Source organism: Opisthorchis viverrini (genome assembly GCF_000715545.1).
Source record: "Opisthorchis viverrini unplaced genomic scaffold opera_v5_7, whole genome shotgun sequence".
In the NCBI taxonomy this organism is placed as follows: Eukaryota; Metazoa; Platyhelminthes; class Trematoda; order Opisthorchiida; family Opisthorchiidae; genus Opisthorchis; species Opisthorchis viverrini.
This window is the reverse complement of record NW_008751663.1, coordinates 4246982-4264227: the sequence shown is the minus strand read 5'-3', so window position 1 is coordinate 4264227 and position 17246 is coordinate 4246982. Positions and strand designations below refer to the sequence as shown.

Genomic DNA, 17246 nt, shown 5'->3' with positions numbered 1-17246 from the left:
CATGTGTGCTATGTTTGAGTGATGAAGTGGATTAGGGTTGGTGTGACCCCACTAAGACGAGAGTGGCAACACCTTGCGCGTTGACGTTAGCCGTAAGCCTCACAGGCACTCTCAGGCCACCCATGCATGAATGTTTTTTATATATTCTTTTTTTGGAACAAACGGGAGGACAGCTGTCGTCTGCTTGTATTTCTTGGTGTTGTGAGACAAGTGACAACCGGAAAAAGGCCAATCCAGCTACATACAAACAGCAACGCTGCTCTTTTTTTCCTGAATTAAGGGCCAGGCTCAGAACCACCGGCGAGGGGCCTTTTGGCCTTCGTCCCATCCCCTCAAAGTGCGGAATCGCGCATCGAAACCGTAAGTCTCCGAACATACCCCTTGAAATTCAAGGCGGAGCAATGTACGTTGTAGAGAACTTTACACACCTCGGTGGTGTTATTAGCATAGTTGCGTCTGCTGAGGTCGGTGAGCTAATCTCAAGGCCATAATCACGTTAGTCAATTCACCGTACTTGAGGTGCCAAAAGGGAACATTACTGGCCTCAAGTGTCGCCACACTAAGAACTGTGCTGTATGGTTGCGAAGGCCGGTCTTTGCGGATGGACGATTTAGAGCGTCTTTAGGCCCTATAGCTCTGATGCCTAAACCGTTTCTGGTGTCGGATTGCGGCAACCAATTTTAACGGGTCGCTTGGAACGCGGATATTCTTTGCACCAGGTGCATCAGGGATACTTTCGGTGCAATAAATATAGTAGTTTGGTCACACGCTAGCTCGTACAAACGCTGTCTCTGTGTTTTTAACAGAATAATCAAAGCGGTGAGATGGACAATATATGACTTGGCAGGATGTTGGAGTCATCCCAGAGCTTGGGTGTTTTTTGAGAGCCCGCCTTCAAGCATGAGGGTCCCATGACCCGTCCTGGACCTGGCTAGAGAAATTGCAAGAAATGATGACCGTTTGGTGTCGCCGCTCAGTATTCGCAAAGTGGAATGGAATTTTCGAAGGCTTTGACATGTCCCTGATGAACTAAATTAATCAGTCAATTGAGCTGACAGTACCAGTCCGAACTTGTGGGCCCCGTTTGGGCATGTCGAGGTCTCAGAGACGCTGAAGAATTATTCTGCCGCACTTTTCTACCGGGGTTATGATTTTTCCAGTGGACAATGAAATTTGGTGGCTGCAGAAATATTAAAGCAGGTCAGGGTGTTTTTTGGTTTGAGCATGTACACAACAAGCCGCAACATTTTAGCGCAACAAGTCTTGCTCTATTCGTAAAGGTTTTGAAGTTGAGAGCATTGTGCGGCTAATGGGCTCCATTTGATGTTGGTGGTTCTCTTGACGCCAGCTTTCCTCCACAGTCTCCTAGTGAGCACCTAGTTTTGTTGTCACCTCAAAGTGTTTGCAATAGGTCAGTACGTTGTCTCCTGCCCCACCAATTATTTCATCTCTTTCCACTCTAAGGCGTAAAATATAACTAGATAAAAATTGACGCCGTACGTAAGTGAAGAGTTAGTGTCAACACTTATATTCCTGTCCGCTGTGACCTACTGGCAACGGTGCGGCTCTGCGTCGGTCCTTGGATTCCTGCCCCGTTCACCATTGTATAGAAATAGGGCATGGAGCTTCATGCAGCCTTTTATGCAGACTAAGGAGGGTCGATACAAGCGTACTTATAGGGCAATCACAGAATGTTCCACAAAGTCATGCAAGAATCTTGGGAGGGGGCGAGATGCGTCGAGCTAAAGGGGCTCGATCCAGATTGGCTGAGGTTCTGACCAATCAGGGCATGGGGTAGTTTGGTTCGTAGCCCACACGTGGCACGTGCTCAGCTGACGTGATGACCGGTTATTGGGAGTGGCTGTCCTCCAGACAGCCTCTGGTTGTGCTACCACCCATGCGGAAAATCAATCTGAATTCACTGTGCGCAGTCTTCGGAAACGTTTGGACCGAGCGAAATAAGTCCACTGCGTTAGACAGAAGAATTCTGTCTCTCATGAGAGGAGTGGGCCACCGATCGGTAGCCAAGTTATGTTCGGGACAGGCTTGGTTATTTTTTCGAGTTTTAAGTCCGCTTTTCGGTGAGAGGAGTGGGCCACCGATCGGTAGCCAAGTTATGTTCGGGACAGGCTTGGATATTTTTCCGAGTTTTAAGTAGTTCCGCTGTTCGGTCGTATACCCATTACTTCAGGAGCCGTGCAGAGACGTGGCGATCTCGTCCCATTATGAATTCATGTCAGAAGATGGAGTATTTCGAAGAGACTCCAGAATGTGACTCCGGTTAATTCGTCTGACATTCTACCGGTTTCACTTATAAAGGCATTTCTCCTTCCTCTACGTGGCTCTGTAAAACAAGAGGACTGGCGACTCCGGACGGTTGCGTTGTCGGGATCCAAAAATGTGTTCCAAACGAGAGGCTGCCAGTTACTGGTCCGCGCCATCGGTAACTGATGACGCTGGGTGATTTGAGTCCTTAAGTTGCACGCTTAGGAAAACACCATCATTCCAAAGGACTTCGGCTATTTCGGAAGTCAGTACTGCATAAAACAGCCTGCTGTCAGCACACTGTTGAAGCGGTAAGGTCCAGTCTCTTCGTGACGGGCTCAGGTAGGGTAGATGGTCGTTGGCTTGTTTGCTGAGCTGGGCAATTTGATTGCAAACGTTTCATCACCAATTGAGGTGCCACCATCAGTGCGTTATTGGGGAGCGTAGTTGTGCGTAGCGGTGGGTTAGTGGTTGTGCCAAAGAACACTTGAAGTACTTGTTCATCATTTTTCGTATGTACCGATTCCATTCCATAACTGAGTCCCAGATGATCTAAGCCTACCCATTGTGCATCCATACCCCCGGCAACCACGATGATATCTGAGCTTTGAGTTCCCCGCAACACATCATTCAGACCGCACAGAGTTTTCTGCCAATGGATATCCACTGGGGCAACGATCCCTCCGCCTGGTGACTTGGGGCAATGCCAACCCCTTCACATCCTGCCGCAGCAGTCTCTGGATCGCCAGAGGTGAGTAGCCGGAATCGCGTGAGAGCGATGGGGCGGTTTCACTCAACCACCGTGTCTGTATCTTGAATTCTTGTTTTTGATACACAGCACACACCAATGCCAAGCAAGTCCAGTGTGAGAGCAGTTGCGGCTTGTTGACAAGCTTGCTACAGGGTGCAGACATGGAAAACGGCTTGACAGACGGCGTCGAGGCTTAAAAAATCGAAATCGTTCAGATGTAGCACCTTTCGGTGCCTAACTGCCATGCCACCAGTATGCAGCATGAGGGCTTGGATACTGTCTGTTGCCCAAGCCTCTGCAGGGATGCCGAGAGGCGAAGGTCATGTTCAAACCGCGGACATTCCGGTCGGTAAATTCGTGCTCTGAGAGTGTGGCGGTGTTCGAGCAGTTGTCATGAGGTTAAAATGTGGTCAGTGTACCCTTGACCCAGCTTAGTTTTCATGGCTCTACCGCTCAAGAGGGGTAGGGGGTCTGCGTAGGATGATACCTGTGAACAACTCAGAATCGCTGGTGACTGAACATACCCGAGCGACACTAGGACATGCCTGTAGTGCCGATTTGGAATAGCAATGTTTGTCTGAAGTCCAGTTTTTGTGCCGTTGCATCGTGCAACCAAGACAGTTCGTTGAAATTTGGACAAATGCCTTAATTATGGACTACTGATCATCCAATAAAACCTCATAACTCCCGTTGGAGCACAAGCGGTTTCCTGTCAGTCGCGTCGTTATGCTGTTATAGACATTTGTTTGGTCCAGTATTAGTGGAAAGTTGATCTTTTTCAAAGGTTGATGTGGATTCTCTTACTGCAGATAAATTCGGCTCTCTTTCGTGAGGATATAATCTAATCCTCTCATTTTTTTCGCTTCAGCTCCTCGATACGACCGACATCCTTCCGCCACTGATGGTGTCGAGACTGTATAGGGCATAGTCGGTTCGGGTTAGAGTGTGTCCATGATTCGAATACCCTATTAACAAATGTCATCTAAGGTGCTGGAGGTGCGTACAAGTCGCCCAGTGGAGCGCAGTCGATTAATGTTCATCGTTTTCACATCGCCGCCATAGAGGGCACCCACTCGACATGTGGCGGATGGGACCACCTGGTCAGCTTTCACGAGCACTCTAGATGCCTGAGATTGACAGTATATCGCATCCAAACATCCCATCCGTTATGCTCTCTAACTCGCAAAACCTCTACACCGCTGAGGGGGTGTTTGTGTACCCAGCAGTTGCACTCAAATTCAGCGAGTACCTCCCAATCGAGTTCCCGCAGTCTTAGATCAAATGCGGTTCAAATACATGAAGGCAATTTGTGGGCATGGTCACTCATGACAAAGGCGACCCCGTCAAGACCCCTGTTGTCCACTGGACCGCCGCAGTGGAGAGCTTATTAGGTTTACGTCCCCGCGGGGGCGAGATGGCCCAAGTGGTTAGAGCGCGAATTTACTGACCGAAAGGTCCGTGTTTCGAACCCGACCTCTGCCACCAGTTTTCCTCTGTCTAGGCCTGGGCGACCTGGCAGTATCCCAGCCCTCGTGCTTTCTCCGGGTGGCATGGCAGCTAGGCACCGGAAGGATGTTACAGCTGAACAATTGTATTTATATTATTTACGTTCCCGCTGCAAGATAGATTCGTATGATGCCTCAGCTCGGTAGTCTGTTCTCAAATAAATGCAAGATATTCAGTCGGTAATCATGAAGACTGCGCATAATCGTCCTCTGATAGCCGTCTCTCCATAGGATGTGGATATCCCAGTAGTCATTGTGTACAGGTTCTCTATTGAGGGCAATTACTCAGATAGTCACTGAAGCTCTGCTTTTGCGGACTAGTTAATATAGCTTCTGTGCATTTCCTCGAAATTTCTGGCCTCGTCACGCGTCTTCCTATAAATAGTCTGTATGACAGTACTTCTGTCCACTGTTTTTATTTCCTGGTTGTGTACATACTTCCAAGCTGCGTATACCTGAATAGCAGGGTGCTTGGACATCTGGATTAACGCTTCCGAGTCAGAGGTTGAAAGTCAGGTTTGGCTGGCAGAAAACTACAGGCTAGTCCAACTTTTAAGGACTATGTCGTCCTACCTGTTCCAACAGCTCAGTCTGTAATTCTTTGAGGTTGTTGGTCTTATTTCTCATCATTGACTAACCTGTTGTGAGAGACATGAGCTCGAGATAACTCAGTGATTGTGGATCGAACCTACTAAGCGAAAGGTCCGGGGTAGAAACCCAACTCCGTTCCTCTCTAGGCATGGACAACCTGTCAGTATCCCATCCCCGCGCTTCCTTTGGCAACTACGTACGTATTATTGTTATTATGAGAGACTTAATAGCCGCTTACCACAACTCAATGATCTATGGGGGGCGCACGCCCCGCCCACCAAGGTAAAGCTCTTTCTGATGGAAACACTGAATGAGAAAAGCCTACAACGCTTTGTTGGCATCGTTGTTTCGAGATCCATTCTAAAATTTATTCATTCCCTACAGCGGGTCTTTCCTCGAACCTTCGTTGTCGGTATATCAAGCCGTTTTTCTGTGGGATCCAGCGGTCTATCCCAAAAACGTAATTTCAACGTACAAACTTACTTGGTTTGGTGTAGAGTTTTCTCCACTTCAACGGAAAGCCCACTCCAAAATGTCAGTAGTCACACTGCATGACATTCCACCATGGAACGACTCTCCCGAAGGTAAGTAGAGTTATCCACTGTAATGAAAATTTACTGCGTGGCGGGTGTTTAAAGTTGGCACAGGCTACTTTGTCTTCATAGGGTGGATTTTACCGATTATATATAGTGAGTATGATGCTAATTTTTATTCACGCTCCTGGATGAAGCCTTCCTGTTTTTAGACCAAGGGAAGAGGAAAAATTATATCTTCTGGGTAAGAATTCACAAAGGTTTCGAAATAAATCTCAGCAAAATTCTTGAGCTTACATGAGAGGAAACTTGGTATCACGTTGAAGTCAGAAATTGACCAGATGTCAAGTTAAGGTGTTCTGTTATGTGCTTTTCCGTTTTTACTTAAGGGTATGAAGGCCCTCTTGAGATAATAACTTAGTAACATTCATATTTGTACTGATCTCGATACAATTCAGGATTCCTATCTTTTTATCTTAGGGATTTTGTCTTAACGTCTTGTGAAAAATGCGAGGACGTTATAACAGGTAGTATCATGTAACTGCTTCAATTCATTCGCTCTGGCCTGTAGCCACCCGGCGGGGACGCTAACTCGCGACCACTGTGGTGTTGGTGAACAGTTTGTCTCAGAAATATGATTAGTTGGTCTTGGTGTTACCGCACAGAATTCGTGGAGTGTGTGGTTTCGACTGTCATCCAGTCTTTTCGGATATTCATCCTCTGTCACTGGCTCCGGTTCTCATATTCCGTATTCCCGTCCCCACGACTAGTAGTGGCCTCCTGTAATACCGGAAATGGTGAAAAGTTCTATTTTTCTAGATGGATTCTTTGCCAGTATGTGTTTTGTAACGCGAACTCCACTTAGCACAACCTGCCTACTTGCTGCCACATCGTAGAGCCATTTTGAATGAACTGCAAACATTTGGTGTGTCGAATTTTCTCCAAGGACGTACTCATTGTGACGGCAAGCAGCTCCTCCAAGTTTTAGTGAAATTCCACCACAGGGTCCTTATTGATCCTCTGTGTAAGGAGTTTCGATGTCTTCATACCTCTTTTGCTTGCAATTTGTTTGACAAAAGATCCAAATTGGAATTCCTCAGCATAGACTGCTTTCTCGGGAACATTTCGGGAAGAGTATGAGTTGGTCGAGCCGGCACCCATCGCACCCACTACCGAGCATATTAAGGCATCTGGAATGTTCCATCAGAATAATGATTTTGATAATTGTGTCTGCTTTAAATGCGAATTCTTCAGTGGGTACGCTTGCCAGGACGCGAGTCTGAGACGCTCATTAGACTGGAATTGAACCTGTTTGCTTTATTAGTGTCTCTTGGTGTAAGGTCATCAATGTCACCATCATCGTCGTGGTTTAAGTTCTAAAACTGGACTTGCATCTGCTGTTTTTCGACGTGTCCCGGGGTATTTTGGACTTATTTTCCAGCAATAAGTTCCCCCTTTGAATTTGGGTAAACTTAGTCGAGGAAAGATGGTGAACACGAGTGGTAGCTTCCCTGGAACAGCTGATCATCTGCTTCGTTGCTGGGCCACCTTTGTCTTTTTCCGAATATCCTTTAGCTTCCTCACACCTTCAAACCCAGACAAGCTTGATTGAGAAGTTCGGGTTGGATTCGTACCACAGATTTACCGGTCGGAAACTCACGCCTCAACATACCAACCATACAAAGTTCCCTCCTTGTGCACCACATTTTCCGGCAATCCAGTTGAATTTTGTAAACCAGATTTCTTCTGGTCAGCAGTGAGATTCCCTTTTCCAAAATTTTGTCTACGAGAGGGCCTATTGCTCCAGCTTGATTGCACCGTCCTTGTGTCTTTTCTTTAAGTTAGCTACCATATGCTGTTGCAGGTCAAGAAGCTGCAAATGGGCATGCACCCTCGGCTCTGGGCATGCGCATTAGTTTATGGCGTGGAGACATAACAAAACTGAAGCTGGATGCTATCGCCAACGCGGCGAACAAGCATCTACGTGGGGGCGGTGGTGTGGATGGAGCTATTCACCGGGCGGCTGGTTCTAACCAACTTCACTCGGCTTGCATGGCTCTGAACGGCTGCCCAACCGGTAGTGCGAAAATCACTCAAGGATTTGCCCTACCGGCCAAATGTAAGTTCGCACACGGTTAGTATTCTGGATTTGTGACACCCGCCGTTAGTTCGTTTCAACCTGAAGGGAGTGGACAAATGACAAACTATCTGTGTCTGATCTCGATGTTTGGTCGGTCATTAAACATTTTCAACCTGGTTGGGAATGATGAAAATCTCGCATGTATAGGAGGATCCAGGGGTGTTGGTCCAGCTTGGTGCTCTGGGTAGCCTATCTGCTTGGTTTATGCCCCCTTTCTCGTGACTGCATGACACGTTATTCATAGATTTTGCCGGTCTGTTATGTGTTGTATTTTATTCTATTCTATTTTTGGCTTAACGTTGCACTTGGCGCCTGCGTCGGCAGTTGTGGAGCAGCCTGAGTTCGTACTTAAATGTGGGGCAAATCGCGATAAGGTTAAAAAATCATGCTCACTTGACTGTCTTGATGATGACTCCCTCCATCATTTCCGCTTCGTTCCATTTATGCGAACGTTGTAAGGGAAACCACAATCATTCAGCTGTAGCGCGCTTTTGGTGCATAACTGCGTGCAACCGGAAGGAAACATCAGCTGTAGCACGCTTTTGGTGCATAACTGTCATGCAACCGGAAGGAAACATGAGGGCTGGACTGTTGCCAGGTTGCCCAAGCCTTGACAGGGGAAGTTGAGAGGCAGAGGTTAGGTTCGAACCGCAAACCTTCCGGTTAGTAAATTCGCGCTTTAACCACTGAGCTATCTCGCCCTGGGAACGACAATGCTTTGGATTGGATGGCGTCACATTTCATTGAGTTCTAAACTCTGACTCTGCACTGCAGCACGACGAGCCTTCATGATAGTCATCACCTTGCTATCTAGGCACTGCTAGCTCCATGATTATCACCTAATGCAGTGCACCTGCTGAAAGATCTGTGCGGATGTCGAAATTGTCTTCTTTCACATCTCGGACACCATAGACGACCTGGAGGTTGATTTGATGATAGACAACCAGATCTTCAGTCATCCCAACCTCATGGGCAATGAAGGTGCTCGAAAAGCGTCTCATCTAATACACGGGACGGGCCCAAAAAAAACCGTCTTTTTGGGGTGAACGTTGTAAATTTACTACAAAACGAGAGCCAGCCACTTAACTGTCTAGATGAATGTTCACAATAATAAGTGGCCATCTGTTCCTCTGTCCATATCTTTCATTCAAACCTTCGGCTGTGAATTTAGGCCATCCCTCAGTTTCTGACGTACGAGTATGTCTCTCTTTCCTGAGGCGCTACTGGGCAGCAGGTTTAGGTGAGCCCTCATAACCGTTGTTAAATGATGTTGGTCAGTATTTTTGTTTCACCTTGTTCATATTGTGAAGTAACATCCAAAAAGGGCTGGGATACTGCCAAGTTGCCCAAGCCTAGGCAGAGGAAGTCGAGAGGCAGAGTTCGGGTTGGTACCGTTGACCTTCTTGTCAGTAACTTCGCGCTCTAACCACTTGGGCCATATCGGAAGCAGTCTTACATTTGGAATTCAGTTCTCACCTTTGAAGTAAAAGGTCCTATTTTAGCATTTCCCGCTCCTTGTATCTCGTTGAAACTTCAAAATGAAGAGCTTGAGTTCTCTATGGGTCCACTTATCGTGACAACTGTATAGGCTGTGACTGTACTGTAACCGTCGAGCTCATGCACGCATCACCAAGTTATGGGTAATCGTCGCCGACTTGTGTCATCTTTGATGTCAGAAACGAATATCACCGAACAAAACGACCGAGAGAGCAGTTCTACTCTGTGGTCGTGAAACTTGGCCCATCCGATCCGAATACCCCAATCACTTATTCCAACAAATGGCACTCTGCGAGCCTTAGGCCAAATTTTCGCCTGATCAGTGTTCATACTAGACAATCAGAATACACTGATTTAGTGGTACACTGTGTCAGCCGTGCTTTCCATGTCACGGTATTATGTGATAGTCGATCAACAAATCTGGGTCAGTAGCTTGCGACGTTCCCATTGTAGTGGAGTAAATTAGATAGGTTGTGAATCATAGGTTTTTTCGCCAACGCCAGGGTCTATCTCCTAGTACAAAACGAGAGCCAGCCACTTAACTGTGTAGATGAATGTTCACAATAATAAGTGGCCATCTGTTCCTCTGTCCATATCTTTCATTCAAACCTTCGGCTGTGAATTTAGGCCATCCCTCAGTTTCTGACGTACGAGTATGTCTCTCTTTCCTGAGGCGCTACTGGGCAGCAGGTTTAGGTGAGCCCTCATAACCGTTGTTAAATGATGTTGGTCAGTATTTTTGTTTCACCTTGTTCATATTGTGAAGTAACATCCAAAAAGGGCTGGGATACTGCCAAGTTGCCCAAGCCTAGGCAGAGGAAGTCGAGAGGCAGAGTTCGGGTTGGTACCGTTGACCTTCCGGTCAATAACTTCGCGCTCTAACCACTTGGGCCATATCGGAAGCAGTCTTATATTTGGAATTCAGTTCTCACCTTTGAAGTAAAAGGTCCTATTTTAGCATTTCCCGCTCCTTGTATCTCGTTGAAACTTCAAAAATGAAGAGCTTGAGTTCTCTATGGGTCCACTTATCGTGACAACTGTATAGGCTGTGACTGTACTGTAACCGTCGAGCTCATGCACGCATCACCAAATTATGGGTAATCGTCGCCGACTTGTGTCATCTTTGATGTCAGAAACGAATATCACCGAACAAAACGACCGAGAGAGCAGTTCTACTCTGTGGTCGTGAAACTTGGCCCATCCGATCCGAATACCCCAATCACTTATTCCAACAAATGGGACTCTGCGAGCCTTAGGCCAAATTTTCGCCTGATCAATGTTCATACTAGACAATCAGAATACACTGATTTAGTGGTACACTGTGTCAGCCGTGCTTTCCATGTCACGATAGTCGATCAACAAATCTGGGTCAGTAGCTTGAGACATTCCCGTTGTAGTGGAGTCAATTAGATATGTTGTGAATCATAGGTTTTTTCGCTAACGCCGGGGTCTATCTCCTAGATGAGAGATTACCATACGAACTCACAGACTTCCATCTGTTCATATTTCATCCATTGTTTTACGCGTGCGGACCAGCCCCATTGATGCATTTTTTCTATCGCTTTGTTTCAATTTTCAGTTATCATACACTGTGTCGGTCCATATGGGGAGAATCCACGTCATCTTCAAGGAACTTATGAACGAGCTCTCCAGCTTTGCACGGAGAACAATCTAACATCCATTGCTTTCCCTTGCATTTCAACTGGCGTATTCCGTACGTGGGTTCATAATTAGTCGTATGTCCCCTTCAATAAGCAGTGCCCTCCGGGACCATTTGTTTTATTTTTCCCTGGGGCACTATTGTATGTTGGATGAGCTGTTCCTGGAAAATGCTTTCTGGTTTTTCACTGGTTCATCAAACAATTTATGCTTGACGATACATGAACTGTTCGTTATTTGCCAACGAACAACCTCCAGACATTTTGTTGTCTAGACGTAACACATTACTCATTTCAACAGCTGAAGCAAGGTGACGAAGTCGCTTTCGACCCACGCATAGAGCCGGCTGACACTCTGACTGCCACTCATTCTTTTTCGAATATGTGCACTAGGGGGCACCGGGTAACGAAGGCACTTGTCGTTACGATGCTGACCTATGCATCCAACTGGTGGTCTCAGATATAAATCCTTTCCTTAAACGTATGCGTTACAGAAACTGGGTGATGGATGCACTATATGGTGCATAGTTTACGCTCAACTCTCACGCCCATCCAATTGGTTTTCTGGCAGTTAAAGACGCCCCTGAATGTCCACCTTAAATCGGCGGAACAAGGGAGTCGATGCACCCACAAGAACATGTCACAATCAACTCATCCACCAGGTCGGCTGTCTCCCGAATATCGAGTTACCTATTCAATGCTGAACGAAGTTACAACCGATTACAGCATAGCCGTAGACAGCTGTGCCTGATTATTACATGTCACTGTTCACGGATCGGTTAACGTTCCCTCCACCCGTAGCACGATTCCGCTTTGTCTCGCTACGTAGTTGCAGTTTTAGTAATTTCGGCTGAAGGGACCTATTGTTTTGAGTAAATATTATGCTGGGTGTTAATGCTGCTTACAAGATTTTGTTTCGCTTGTTGGGGTATCATATGATAGACACTTTTGGTTCGCTAAAATCCTTCAGAAGGCTTGTAGCATGGTACGTTGATTATTAGTTCATTATTGTTAGAAAGCCACCCATGCACTGGGGTTCCAACTTTCCACTTTGCGATTATAGTTGTCCACCCTGAAATTTCAATCCACAAATCAGCGTCCCATTTTCAAGAGAAACATTTAGACGTTCCATTCGGGCACACTCAAATTATTTCTTGCTTCGATAATAGTGCCCATTCGGTAGTTCGAGCTAAACCGAACTAATTTCAACAGTAGATCTCTATGTTGAACGCTCGCAGTATCGTGATTCTTTGAGAGAATATTTTGTTCTACATTACTTATCCCGTTCCCTTTTGTGTCATCGGTCACTCATATTGAGGGCTACCAACGTGCTCAGGTATACTCGTGTACATTCTGTCCTGTTCCGGGAACCTGCCCAAGTAGATTTGAAGTTTTATTGTTCTGCTTCGTCTTCCACTCAATATATTCTGGAAATTCTCAGTAGTCCGCAGTTTTCATGTAGTGCTGGGTTTTTTTTTACTTCAGGTGACTCCATTATTGTGATCCATGACAGCATTAACTTCAAAAGTTGTTCTGTATTTACTTAGTGGCCCTCGTGATCACCGACTTTCCAATAGCATCTGAAATGGAACTTGTTTGTTGTCTCAGCCATAAGTCTCTGTGCTAAATTTCGTTTCAGCCCATGAGTCCAACCTTAGGTGTCTCAGAATTTATCTCCTGCAGTCCAGTTTTAGGGTTTGGGTTATACTGTTTCTGGTGTGTTTTGTTCCGGAGATGAACAACACTTCGGGGAGGTTGGTACTCCCATCTGAGTGACCGATGCAATTATCTAAAGACACATGGAACTTCTGGCCTTTGGTCTTTAACTTGTCGTTCAACAGCAGCTCGATCCAGCTTTTTATCGAAACCTACACGGTTGTTGATTTTTAGGCGGTGGGTATATCACTTAGAAGCCGTCGTGTCACTGTTGTTCGATTTTCTTTAGCCCATAGCGGTTGGAAGTGAGATGGTCCAAGTAATTAAAGGGCAAATTTACTGACCGGAAGGTTCGTGGTTCGAACCCGGTGACTGCCCCTGTCTAGACTTGGGCAACCTGGCAGTATCCCAGCCCTCGTGCTTCCTTCTGGTGACATGGCAATTAGGCACCGAAAGGGTACTACAGCCGAACAATCATTTTCAACATAGGAGTTGTCCTTCGGCAAAAGAGGAAACATTTCACCCAAGTTAATAAATATCCCACCGATAATAGGAATTTCATTATTCTGTGCGTCTATGCCACTTATGTAAGGCATCCAATCTGCTGAGTGAAGTTTTTCCTCTCAACGCTCGGCACCGGTAGCTGTTGTTAAAAACCCTAACCAATGTTTTAAGTAGTTCAGGTCCTCTGCTTACTGCATGGCCTGTTTCCACAGTGCTTTTTCAGTGACCAGGGTTGTTCAAACAGCTTTCTCATCAATGCGTTTTAAATATTGTGTTGCCGCTTGGTTTCCTTGACTACTCGGAGCCTTGGACTGAGGAGGCTTGATTGTTAATTTCGTCCATTTGTGCTGAAAAGCTGGGAAGCATTGCTGTTTCATCCTTACTCATGATCGACAGCACAGTGTGCGTCCAACGAATGTCGAAAATTATTCAAACTTACAATTCCACGAATAGTATTTTGGCCCCACTGTGCGGCTTGCACAGTTTCAGGTCACGTTATCTATATCTAACTAGCTCCTGGAGCAACTACCTCGCTTTGTACGAAATGCTGTCTGATAACTTTTAACGTGCATTTTATTGGTGGTCGTCCAGCTGGAACACCCTTTCGATGACTAGCTGCCATGCCACCCGAGGGAAGCACGAGGGCTGGGACACAGCCAGGTTGCGCAAGCCTAGACAGGAAAGTCGAGAGGCAGAGGTCGGGTTCGAACTCCGGACCCTCCTGTCAGTAAATCCGCGCCCTAACCAGTGAGCCATCCCATTTTATTGGTGAACCCTTGCTTACAAATTCCCGCTTCTATGGCCTACAACTCAACGACAAGTACCTGCGTATAGAAATCATTTTAATATATAGTAGTGGTAGTATTAGTAGGAGTAAAGTCGTTCTAAAGTCACGCGCGGTGTGGTCGTTTCTAAGGCGGGTTGTTGGTGCTTCGTATTTGACGCATCTTCCGCTCGGGAGGTGGACANGCTTCGTATCTGACGCATCTTCCGCTCGGGAGGTGGACATCGCGCGCTCTTAAGCATTATTGCAAACGAATGTGTATAAGTCCTATGCCAAGCTCTCGAGTAATTGTCGGCATCTCTTTCCCATTTTCAGACTATCCCCAAGAAGCCGCTGCCAAAGTGGCCATTTCTACAGTATTGTCGTATTTGTCTCAACACACAGATGTATGTCACATGACCGTGAACCATTGTTTATTTCTGCCGTTTGACGTTTGCGTAATTTTTTGGCTTTAACCTGATTCTCCCCAGCTACTGAGACTGCAGTGTCTCTGTTTTCGCCCCTGAATTCTGCGATTTCATCAGATCTTCTGATGCTGCTGTTCCCATCGTTGCCTAGTCAGTAGGCCTGTGTGCCGAAAGATGCATATGCCCCGTAGTGGATAACCCGAATACCAGGGTCTCACGATGTCCTTGGGCAACTTTGTAAACAAGAGGGTGGTGGCCCTACTCACCTCCATACCTCAGCTGTGATTGCAGTGTAACCCGACCAAGTCCTCGTTGTTTTATCAGCTGACAATCTGTTCACCTGACCGCTGTTTGTTTATAAGCAAGTGAACTGGGAAACTAGTCAGCTCTCTACAGTTCGTTACGCAACTCTACGCTCTTCGTTCTATGTCGTTACTGTGCTGTTTTGCGTTGACCGACAATGGAAAAAGTGGGATGATACTATCTCCTATTTCTCACTGTTCTCCTTAGACGGACTAAGTGGACTCAGTATTTCAGGCGGCAAATCAATGAGTGTATCAGCTGACATTGACGGCGAAAGGCCAAAAGCTACGTAGCTTCACTCGTACCGTTAACATACTTCCAGTGACTCTTCGGTGCTGAATCAACAACACTGTGGCTTTGTGATAAGTGCCTTCACGGTGTAGCTGCCCCCTGTCAAACTAAGTTGCTGTCGAACAAAAGTCTGACTGAACACTACTCGTAAGGTTGCTGAAAACTCTTCTACAGTTCGCGACGGGCTCTGTCTTCCTTGGGGCCTACGTAAGCGCAGTTCTTGAGTTTCCGTCAACCTTATGTTCTACTTGAACCTGCGATGTCTTGAATATCGTACCAGCTGAAACGTCAGGCGGCACATTCTGCTGAAGACTGTTATAAACAAGATATTCATCTGAGGTTCATTTGGGTGTCCCGCGGTAAAACCGTACTAGTGAGCGAACGAATGTATTTCGCGAAAATTCTGGATGTTTTTCTCACCGGCGCAAGCATATCTATACGTAGATTTATTTCCTTTGCTTGTTAGATTCTGAAGCAACTCAACCTTACCACACTGGTCGTTTTTCAGTCAGCATATAGGTGACTGTTTATAATGTCATTTAGAAAGAAAAAATATGTGACTGACCTGAGGATTTGATTGGATACATGCCCTTATGGGCTAAACCTTGAAAAATAACCGTTCGATGGCCTGCTCAGATCCTTAAGGAGTAACAACCATACCGAAATCGATTGATCTTACCATGAAACGCACGCAAATTGTCTTGTATTTGTGTGTGACCCAACGACTTCAATAGTGTCTAATCTCGTTCTCCTATGTTCTACTTGCAGATCCAACGCGTAGTATTTTGCGTATTTTTACAAGAAGATTATGACATCTATAAACGGCTGTTGCCCGAAGCACTTTCTCAGCGGGCGTCGAATCCAGGATAAACTTGATCAATTCATCCTCTTAACTGAGATCATGCCCTTATGTTTTGCTTTGTTACTGCATAATTTTACTTTGTATTACTCTATAATCTGCACGTCATTACTGAGAATTCACACATTCTCATGAGGATTCATGCTGTTTGGAAACCACCGTACGTCGCTCATGCTCCCTAAACCAAAGCAAAAGGAAAATGGTATTGCAATCAGACTTCATTGTGCTTTTTAACGCAATCAGCTTGTTTACTGTGTATGTTTGGCCAGCAGCTATGAACCCAGATTGAATGGCGCGTCAGTCTTTTCACTGAAAACAAGACAATGTGCACTGGGAATGTTGCGCGAGTATGTAAACTTTACGGCGGTAGCCATTGTACCTGGCACCCGCACCGATTCGTTGTTTGGCGAGAGTGTGGAATTCATAAGAAACGAGCTTCTCGAGGGCTCACTGACCCCATACTCGATTTCAGTCATTGATTCGAACTAACTGAAAGCCACCTGTCGCCCAAAGACGATAGCATTTGTTTGGCTATGTCCCGTGCACCACGATTGTTGTGCTAGTTGGTAGTGTGCGAGTATTTGTCAATTTTCCATTTGATATTTTTTCCAGTAAGTGAATCAAATCTATGCTGAAAAGCTGAAGAGCACTTTACAGCTCTCTCGTCCTTATTGGGAGTCTTAAGCAGTACGAAGCTCACAAAACTCCAAGGAGTGTCGAATCCACTGTCTGCAGGCTACTAGTTCGATCACTTGACCGTTCGCTCACGAGTGGCCGATCAGCAGTGTGATTAGCTCGCTCTCAGACGGTACATAACGTCACTCATGCTTCAACCACGGAATCCATACCACGTCCACGTTTTGATTGAAGACTTCTCGGTTTCAATCGTGTGAGCCTATTTTCCCTCTGTTGGTATTATGGGAAGACTTGGGAGTTTCGAACCCATGACCTCCGGCTAGTATTTTGAACGTTCATCCTTCCGATGTCAAGCAGTCAATCAGCAATGTTTTTACTGTATCCTACCTGCTGTCATAAAATATTGCATTGATAGACTTGAAAGGTTCACTTTCGGCTACCTGTGTGTATGCCCTGATATCATTCCTCGTTGTAAAGCACCCTAACCATTCGCCTACTTTAAGGAAGACCAACGAAATTGACAGTCGTCGTTACGTGAAAGTTGTATCTTCGTGAGAGAAATGTTGCTAACGATTGCGTAGATAGACTACTTAACAATTGAATGCATTAAGTATAACAGAGGCTTCAACCACCTGATAATGACATTTTTACTTCATTTAAAGGGTTTTGTGAAAGAACGTTCTCATTTCGCAACAGTACACAGTAGCCATCTTTGGGTTTGAAAATTCGCCCCACCTGTTATATCTTACGTTTGACGAAATTGATGCGATTCCTGTGATCATAGAAGGCTCTCGTGAAATACTGACGCCTTTCGGTCCAGCTATTCATTCTGCCCCTCGTTGTAGCGAAGTGACTTACTTTTGAGC

The 17246-nt window shown here is 45.9% G+C and overlaps 2 protein-coding genes across 2 annotated transcripts; one reads left to right on the top strand and one right to left on the bottom strand.

Annotated features, from left to right (window-relative positions):
* Positions 1 to 2891: 2891 nt before the first annotated feature.
* Positions 2892 to 8210, bottom strand: T265_00759 (hypothetical protein; the record flags this gene model as incomplete). Its single annotated transcript, XM_009164608.1, has 4 exons — positions 2892 to 3208; positions 3256 to 3378; positions 4461 to 4597; positions 8179 to 8210. The coding sequence occupies 4 exons, from the start codon at positions 8208 to 8210 to the stop codon at positions 2892 to 2894; spliced, it is 609 nt and encodes a 202-aa protein (XP_009162872.1).
* T265_00758 (hypothetical protein) lies at positions 5381 to 16092 on the top strand (the record flags this gene model as incomplete). The annotated part of the gene is made up of 5 exons (XM_009164607.1): positions 5381 to 5696; positions 7510 to 7764; positions 10862 to 10996; positions 14200 to 14270; positions 15654 to 16092. The coding sequence occupies 5 exons, from the start codon at positions 5645 to 5647 to the stop codon at positions 15753 to 15755; spliced, it is 615 nt and encodes a 204-aa protein (XP_009162871.1).
* Between the last annotated feature and the right edge of the window lie 1154 nt (positions 16093 to 17246).